The sequence below is a fragment of the Alosa pseudoharengus genome, unplaced genomic scaffold, assembly GCF_046254945.1.
Source record: "Alosa pseudoharengus isolate Yale_2024_CS ecotype anadromous, Long Island Sound unplaced genomic scaffold, YU_APseudo_1.1 YU_APseudo_1.1_scf_19, whole genome shotgun sequence".
In the NCBI taxonomy this organism is placed as follows: domain Eukaryota; kingdom Metazoa; phylum Chordata; class Actinopteri; order Clupeiformes; family Clupeidae; genus Alosa; species Alosa pseudoharengus.
In genome coordinates this window covers 16427434-16437433 of record NW_027468657.1, presented here as the reverse complement: position 1 = coordinate 16437433, position 10000 = coordinate 16427434, and the positions used below count along the sequence as shown (strand labels likewise).

General features: G+C 45.2%; 1 protein-coding gene across 1 annotated transcript in view; it reads right to left on the bottom strand.

The window, feature by feature from the left end:
- Positions 1 to 4668: 4668 nt before the first annotated feature.
- Positions 4669 to 10000, bottom strand: part of cep89 (centrosomal protein 89) — a 60687-nt gene continuing 55355 nt past the window's right edge. The window contains exon 20 of the mRNA XM_076291872.1: positions 4669 to 6757. Coding sequence (XP_076147987.1) covers positions 6511 to 6757 — 247 coding nt within the window. The 3' untranslated portion in view covers positions 4669 to 6510. The remainder of the gene's footprint in view (positions 6758 to 10000) is intronic.

The following is a 10000-nucleotide window of genomic DNA, read 5'->3' as shown; positions in this document are numbered from 1 at the left end:
ACCCTGTTCAGGGCATTTAAAAAGTGCCATTTTTAATTGCAAAATGTGTGTAAAGCAGAAAATGTGTTTAGACTTTTGGAGACTTGAGAAGAGGTTTTGCTTTCTGTGTGTCAGTTTAAATAATTGTGCTATGCGTGTCATTTTAGTGTGTTTGGACAATTGGACAAAACTGTAACAAGCCCATTTATTAACTTTTAGAAAGGAATCTCACATACTTACAGTACACACACACACACACACACACACACACACACACACACATACTTACACACACACACATGCGCACGCACTTACATACACACAGTGTTCTGCTTTCAGGTAAAAACTGTCAATTTTTAACTGATTAAAAATTGACTTTGAAGCTTTGGATTACAGTGTTATTGCACTGACTTGTTTGGTGAAAAAAAAAAAGTTTCAACAGCATGTGTGTGTATATGCAAATATTTTTGTGCATGTGAACAATCTGAAGAATTTTCTACAATTTGACCTATTTAATATAAGTGGAATGCCCAAACTGAGGTCAACCAAGCCGTCAGTCGTCTGCAACACCAAGAGATCGTCAGCAGAGTCCAGGCAGGAAGAGCAGGGCTAGGGTGGGGAGAAGCGCCACGGTTCTGGTCCAAGGCCAACCACAAAGAGAGGAAGGTGATGGTGGTGGCGGAGGTAACAAGAATGGAGGAAGAGCGCTACAAGATCAAGGCCGTGTTGCAAGGCCAACAGGGAAGCTGGACAACCTGGGAGGGAGTTGTCAACCGAAATATCACCTGGTCAGACCTGTGAAAGATACAACAGGCAAGGCTCAGCTTCCTCATCCGCTCAGCCTACAGTACGACACACTTCTGTGCCCTCGGAACCTTCACCAGTGGTTCGGGAGTGAGGAATGCTGCACACTACAATACCCCTAACGCAAGCCTCCAGCACATCTTAGCAGGCTGTAAGATTATATTAAGTAGACTATGGTGATGTGATTTATAGAAATGCTACTGCTTGCTCACTTAAAGCCCTGGACTCAGTCTACCACAGGTTCATCACTGGTGATGGCTATAGTACTCATCATTGTGTCCTCTATGGTAAAGTGGGTTGGTCATCTTTGACTAAAAGGAGACATAATCATTGGTATCTCTTTATTTACAAAGGTATTATTGGAAAATTACCAGGTTATATTTCAAACATGCTTGTTTGGAATTCTGGTCCCTATCAGACCAGATCAAATGACTGTTTGGTGCTTAAGGTTCCTCGTATCCACACTGAGTTGGGAAAATCGCCCTTTTGTTATTGTGCCCCTACTTCCTGGAATAATCTCAAATGAACTCTCTACTTTCCTATAATCAATTCAAATCTGTAATCACAAACCTTCCTATGTCAAATTGTACCTGTTTTATGTAAATGTTATTTTATATATTTTTATTTCCCTTCCTCCATCTAATGGTATGTAGGTTATCTTATTTGTTTTATTTTGTTTTATTTTTCATAATTATTATGACCGCCGCGCAGCGAATGTATGTTGGTCTTAAGGGGGCATGTCAACCCATCCCATTACCACTTATTTCATGTATAGCGCCACCTAGTTAAAAATTAAAAAGCAAAACATTAGGTGTTTTCATCACAATATCTCTGGCTGACAAAGTCAAAACTGCACGAAATTAAAAGTGTAGGATCATTATGACACCCTCCGAATGCATGCCAAGTTTTGTGTACTTTCGTTCATGGGGGGCCTTACAATAAAATAATGTATGTGTACATTTAGTGACGTACACCAATAAGGATTCCCGAGACACTGAAAGACCGGGGTACACAAAACTTGGTGGGCATGTAACCCCACATGGATAGCATGGAACCGTCATTTTTCGTTTTGATCTGTAGCCCCCCCGCTGGACTGGACCCCCCGAAAGGAGGGTAGGGCAGACACAGTTCTCTGTGAATATCTTGAGAACTGTAGGGACTAGGATGACCATTTTTTTCCGTATGTTTGCCTCCAGGGGTCATGTTAACCCATTTCATGTGCATCCCTGTCACTGCTCCGCCACCAGGAGACGTTCCAGGATTAAAGGAGCGAAACGTTGGTGAACGGTGGTTCCTGGCTGATGACCCTGTAGCTGACCCGTGGGCACTGGAGGAGGTGCGACTGGCAGCAATGTCTAGCAGGTGTTCCACCTACCTGGACATTTCACTATCATGGCAAAGAATACTAAAGATGAGAGTGCTTTTCATTATGCCCAACAGTGTGTAGGTGGTTAGACAAAAATCTAGTAATATTAATGAAGTGTGTGCCATGTGGTGCAAAAGTTTGCAAAAAAAAGTTTGCAAAATTTTGATCATGCTATATGTAGTTTTGGTTGCAGTGCTTCATTTTGCAGGATACTATAAGGTATTTTGCGTTTGGGCGTGTGGTTTTGTGAATTGTGTGTGAATTTTGATAAAAACCAGTTTAGTTTGCAAAATTGTGTTTTAGCAATTGGAAAAAACTGTAACAAGCCCATTTATGAACTTTTAGGAAGGAATCTCACACACACAAACACACAGTCTTCTGCTTTCACATACATGAACGACAGAAAACTATAACCTCTCATTTACAACACACAAAGCTTTACAACCAACACACTAAAACAAGAGCATAATGACAAGATGAATTATCTATTTGTACATCTGCATGTGTGTTTATGTGTGTGTGTGTGTGTGTGTGTGTGTGTGAAAGCAGATGCTTGGCTTTCCTCTTAGTTTCCTGGTGATGTTACTGATAGTCGGAGCCCAGAACTCATTAAGCTCCTCTTATGTTGACCTGCCTGAGACCTGTATCACATCAGGGATCTCACACACACACACACAGACACACACGCACACACACACACAGAGGCCACTGATGACCCCATTGGAATGGTTTCTCAGTCTGTAATGTCTGCCAAATGCTTTTCATTGTTCCTTTATGATCCATTATGGGTCTATAAATCTATATCTGTCCATCATTATCTGCCAAATGAGCCTTATCATGAGAGCACACAACCAAATACACACACACACACACACAACCAAATACACACACACACACACAAATACACACACAACCACCCATCCACACACACCCATAGACATACACAACCACCCATCTACACACACCCACCCATCCACACACACCCATTGACACACACAATATCTGGCCTCTGCTATCACCTGATGAGCAAAAACACTCTAGAAACCCAAAGCCGTCTCGCGTCTCAAAGCTGTCTCATATCCTAATGTCGTGTCCTTAAGCTGTCTCATGTCCTTAAGCTGTCTCATGTCCTTAAGTCGTCTCATGACAGGAAGTTGTCTTGCACTCTAAAACTGTCCCATGACTAAAAGCTGCCTCTTGTCTCAAAGCTGTCTCATGTCATTGTTTCACATCTTGAAGCGGTCTCACATCCTCTAGCTGTTGTATGTGTGGTATGGTATTAGCTGTAAAAAGCTCAGAGTGGGGATGTCCTGAGATATTGCCACTCATGATAATTCATGGAATGCCTCTGGTCCAACCGGACCTAACTGTTGTATAGTTGTAAGTCTAACTAAAGCTAATTTAATACCTAGGCAAAATGTATTGGCTATTTTAACACCTTAACTGCAAACACACAGCGATGAGTCACCTCAGTGCTCCTGCATGCCACACAATAACTATACTGTATCTCATGGATGACACACACACAATAGCTATATCTCATGGATGACACACACACACAATAGCTATATCTCATGGATGACACACACACACACACAATAGCTATATCTCATGGATAACACACACACAATAGCTATATCTCATGGATGACACACACACACACAATAGCTATATCTCATGGATGACAACTTTACTTGTTGACATACTCTGCACTTTGACCACCATTTAAATGATGGCCCAGTGAGGTTACTTGTTAGAGTTGCATATAAATGGGGGCCCAGTGAGGTTACTTGTTAGAGCTGCATATAAATGAGGGCCAAGTGAGGTTACTTGTTAGAGCTGCATATAAATGAGGGCCCAGTGAGGTTACTTGTTAGAGTTGCATATAAATGGGGGCCCAGTGAGGTTACTTGTTAGAGCTGCATATAAATGAGGGCCCAGTGAGGTTACTTGTTAGAGCTGCATGGTTTAGGTTGGATAGGACTTTTATGCAGTGGTTATAACATATGAGTCTCAAATGGAGAATTCAGGATTTTTCTATTTATTTATTTTTGGACCCCACAAGTCAGCTTTTACAGCCATCCACACCTGTAGAAAAGACCAAAGCCACAGGGGTCATGACCCTGTCCATCCACACCTGTAGAAAAGGCCAAAGCCGCAGAGGTCATGACCCTGTCCATCCACACCTGTAAAAAAGGCCAAAGCCGCAGGGGTCATGACCCTGTCCATCCACACCTGTAGAAAAGGCCAAAGCTGCAGGGGTCATGACCCTGTCCATCCACACATGTAGAAAAGGCCAAAGCTGCAGGGGTCATGACCCTGTCCATCCACACCTGTAGAAAAGGCCAAAGCCGCAGGGGTGATGACTGATGTCCCCCAGCGTCAGTGGAACAAGACTTCAATTACACATATTAATAAGAAGACCTTGCTGCTACCGAGTCCCCATACACAATCACCAAACACACACACACACACACACACATAGTTGATAATGGGTATGATAATGGGCTCCAGGTCATCAGTGTTCATCTTTAATGATTCTCCCTTTATTCTCACAGCACAGGAAACACACTCTCTTCTAACACACACTCTCTTCTAACACACACAGTGTAAAAACAGCACATGTATTTTATGTGTTTCTCACCACGTACAACATTGGAACTGGTACAAAATCAGTCAGCACTCAAGTGCATGTGCAAGTCTGTGACTAAATAGAAATGAGCTTTGCATCATTAGCGCTGTACCTCTGCCCTGTGCTTACCAGAGCAGCGCTGTCCCATGCTAGTGTTTGGTTCTGTGTTTACCAGAGCAGCGCTGTCCCATGCTAGTGTTTGGTTCTGTGTGTAGCGTATAACAGCGCTGTCCCATGCTAGTGTTTGGTTCTGTGTGTAGCGTATAACAGCGCTGTCCCATGCTAGTGTTTGGTTCTGTGTGTAGCGTATAGCAGCGCTGTCCCATGCTAGAGTTTGGTTCTGTGTGTAGCGTATAGCAGCGCTGTCCCATGCTAGTGTTTGGTTCTGTGTGTAGCGTATAACAGCGCTGTCCCATGCTAGTGTTTGGTTCTGTGTGTAGCGTATAGCAGCGCTATCCCATGCTAGAGTTTGGTTCTGTGTGTAGCGTATAGCAGCGCTGTCCCATGCTAGTGTTTGGTTCTGTGTGTAGCGTATAGCAGCGCTGTCCCATGCTAGAGTTTGGTTCTGTGTGTAGCGTATAGCAGCGCTGTCCCATGCTAGTGTTTGGTTCTGTGTTTACCAGAGCAGCGCTGTCCCATGCTAGTGTTTGGTTCTGTGTGTAGCGTATAACAGCGCTGTCCCATGCTAGAGTTTGGTGTAGTATCCTCTGGGTCACCCGCGCATACAGCAGCGCTAGCACTGGGAGCAGCAGGTAGGATTCCCATAAGGCACCTGGGCTCTGGGCAGAGCAGCAGCAGGAGGAGCGTGGCAGGCCCTATCGCATAGCTGCTGTGATGCTGTTATGCATAGGGGTTCATCAAGTGATCAAGGGGAATCCAGAGCTAATGAAACAGATCTATGTAAGGATGACTGCAATGCTATAGAAGTGAAAATAAAGATGTGTGTGTTTAAGATGAGAGTAAAGCTGAATGTTAAGTTCTATGTAAGGATGACTGTGTAGATTTAGAGCACACACTTAACCTGTGTGTGCTATTATGACAGCAAATCCAAGTCTAATGCACCTTATACTGTACATACACACAGACACAGAGACATTCTTTCACACACACACACAAACACACACACACACACACACACACACACACATGATGTAGGGCACGCACCTCTTATGCACATGTCTGGAATGCAGGCACCTCTCACACACACACACACACAGTCACACACACAAATATACATGAAACATATGGCTTTTCTGGTAACACACACATTCTAAAAACGTTAAAAACATTAAGAACAGTGCTTAAGGCTAAAATTAAGTGTTATAACAGCCCTTTGAGTGGCAGAGAGACGAATCTTCTGATTGGACATCCACGAGTAGCATGTCTGCTGAACAGCACCAGTAACCTATGAGAGGTATCCATAGTGATATGGGAGGAACAACGTTCTGCTTTTTGGTCACATGATCTAAAGAAGCTCCTTGGAGGATAGGTCAGAGAAGTCTGAATGGCCTTCAAGAGTCTGGGTCCACAAATTACAGGATTTGTGTGTATGTGTATGTGTGTATGTGTGTGTGTGTGTGTGAGTACGTGTGTGCACGTGTGTGTGTGTGTGTTTGTGTGTGTGTGTGTGTGTGTGTGTGTGTGTGTGTGAGTGTGTGCACGTGTGTGTGCATGTGTGTGTGTGTGTGTGTGTTGCAGTGGCCTCCTCAAACACACACGGAGACAGTAGTCAGGAATAGAACTCCAGTGGGTTTAGTGGACTGGCCTCTAGGGGGCGCTTTGCTGACTCTGCCAGGGGGAGGGGGCTGTGCAGGTGGCCTCGGGGCGACCCTCCAGGAGGGGTCCAGTCAGCAGGGAGGCCGTCGCTCAGGGCAACCAGCATCCCTGATGCAGGAGACTCCAGCGCGGCGTCACGGATACGCTGGCATTCTCTGGAGACGGACTCCCACACTGCCTCCAGCTCAAACTCCACCTCCCTACAGAGACCAGGAGAGGAGGACAGAGAGGAGAGGAGGAGGAGAGGAGAGGAGGACAGAGAGGAGAGGAGGAGGAGAGGAGGAGATATAAAATAGGAGATTAAAAAACCCACACTCCTCATTTGAGCCAAGCGAACCATCACTTCCTCATCACACACACTCCAAACTACACACACACACACACATGTCAAAATCATCACACACACACACTCATCTTGTCCACTAGAGGTCAGCAGCATCTCAGAGCAACAGAGCCAGTGACTGTAAAGCACATGGACACCATGGCATCATGCATGTACACCCTGAAGAAATCCAGTCCAGTTGGCAGAACTGGAGCCACAGTTTGTGCAGTTAGTGCGTTTTGGACCCAGAGCAGGTGGAACACATCAGTTGGTGCGTTTTGGACCCAGAGCAGGTGGGATACACCAGTTAGTGGCTTTTGGACCCAGAGCAGGTGGGATACACCAGGTAGTGCGTTTTGGACCCAGAGCAGGTGGGATACACCAGTTAGTGCGTTTTGGACCCAGAGCAGGTGGGATACACCAGTTAGTGCGTTTTGGACCCAGAGCAGGTGGGACACACCAGTTAGTGCGTTTTGGACCCAGAGCAGGTCGGACACACCAGTTAGTGCGTTTTGGACCCAGAGCAGGTGGGACACACCAGTTAGCCTGCAGATCCCTTCAGCGCAGGCTGCCCATGTGTTTTTACAGTCATTGAGCAGGAGGAGGCAAACACACACACACAGGGTCTCCCTCCCCCTGCACACACACATATCCATAATACCATTTGCACCTGTCAGCTAAAGGGCAGAGCAGAAGATTCACAGAAGATATACATTCACTGCACACACACACACACACACACACACACACACACACACACCTGGTTCCTTCAGGCCACAGCCAAGGCATTCACAACAACCCAGGTGCCTAGCAACAGGATCAGACATCACACAGACGCAGATAAAGGCACACACACGTACACACACACACACACACACACACACACACACGTACACACACACATACACACACACTCACTCGTCCTGAGCCACAGGCGGTGCATCTCTGCCTACCACTCAACAGCACCATGAATACTGGGACTCTAAAAGAGGCAGAGAAGACGAACAACACAGCAGGCCCACTCCCAATTGTACAATTGTGAAGGTCTGGGTTTTCCCAGGCTAGTGCCCATGTTTTAGGGACATTGGAAATGGGCTTCAAGGGCTTCTTGGCCAGACGGACCTGCAGAAAAAATTCCAAATTTGCCAAAGGTTTGTATGTTTATCCCCAGGCTAAACAAACACAACACACATACTTTAACACCTAACACCAACAACTAACACCACTGAAACACAATCACACACTGAAACCTCCCTCCACTCCTCCACATCCACAGAATCACTGTCTGCCTCACAGAGCACCACAACATCAGAATCACAGGCTGTGCTCCTCATAGACTCAAATGGGAAGTTCCTGAACTCTGAAAAACTCTTCCCTGCACAACCAAACGTTGCAACAACACCAACGAGGCCCTCCGTCTCCTAACTCAGGACACCCTTGAGAAACCCAACAGTAATATCACACACACTGGGACAAATGTATAAGTATATAAGTATATATAGTTTTTTTGATCTCGTGAGGAAAATTTGGTCTCTGCATTTATCCAAATCTGTGAATTAGTGAAACACACTCAGCACACAGTGAACACACAGTGAGGTGAAGCACACACTAATCCCGGCGCAGCGGCGCTCGGGGAGCAGTGAGGGGTTAGGTGCCTTGCTCAAGGGCACTTCAGCCGTGCCTACTGGTCGGGGTTCGAACCGGCAACCCCTTGGTTACAAGTCCGAAGCGCTAACCAGTAGGCCACAGCGGACTGCAGAAGCAATAAAGAAGGTGAAAAAGGCAGCATGGACTTCCCAGAGTCCTGCATCGTAATGTCTCCCCCGCTTCCACGCAAGGACTTCCCTACTCCACATCATCCATGACATCAGTGCAGAGTTAACCAGAAGCTGCTCTGCCCTGCCAAATGTCCATATAGCTCATCACCCCTCCATCGCCCCACTATGTTCTATGTTCTATGACGGACTTCATCTCCACAAGGAAGGATGATAAAGAACAACAGATAGGAGCAGAAATACCAGAGGGTTCTCTATAGAAAAGTCTATAGAAAAGACCAGAGGGTTCTCTATAGAAAAGACCAGAGGGTTCTCTATAGAAAAGACCAGAGGGTTCTCTATAGAAAAGTCTATAGAAAAGACCAGAGGGTTCTCTATAGAAAAGACCAGAGGGATCTCTATAGAAAAGACCAGAGGGTTCTCTATAGAAAATAACCGGGGGATCTGTATAGAAAAGACCAGGGGGTTCTCTATATAACATATCAGAGGGTTCTCTATATAAAAGACCAGAGGGTTCTCTATATAAAATATCAGAGGGTTCTCTACAGTATATAAAAGATCAGAGGGATCTGTAGAGAAGAGGCAGAAGATGAATGGATGCCTATGCATGGTATTGTGTTATGCTCTGCATAGCTGCAGGGCATTAGTAGCCATGTCGTAGCATATGTTGTCGAGATGGGCCAGCATAGCTACTGAGTGGTGCTGGATGTGTAGAGATGGGCCAGCATAGCTACTGAGTGGTGCTGGATGTGTAGTGATGGGCTAGTATAGCTACTGAGTGGTGCTGGATGTGTAGAGATGGACTAGTATAGCTACTGAGTGGTGCTGGATGTGTGGACATGTGGTAGCATGTTGTTGAGATGGGCAAGCAGGAAATCTGAAATTTTTCATTTATGAATTTCAATTCAATCTTCCCTGAGTTTCAAATGTATACAAATGAGGCACAAGTGCTGTACATGCTCAGAGAACAAGGACTTGGCCACAACTGCACATCTGTAGAAGCTTGCTATAACCCGAGGACATCCAGTAAGACCATAACTACCAACAATGTTGGGTAACACTTTACTTGACAGTATCGGCATAAGAGCAACATGACACTGTCATGAACACATGACACTGTCATGACACATGAACCCTAACCCTAACCCTAACCTTAGTCCTAAACCTAACCCTAATCCTAACTTGTTATGACAAAAAACGAATGTCACTTCATAACAGAAGTGTTATGTCATAAACGTTTATGACTTGTTTATGACTCGTTCATGACAGTGTCATGTCACTCTTATGTCAATACAGTCAAGTAAAGTGTAACCCAATGTTGTATGTTTGTTATTATTATTATTGGA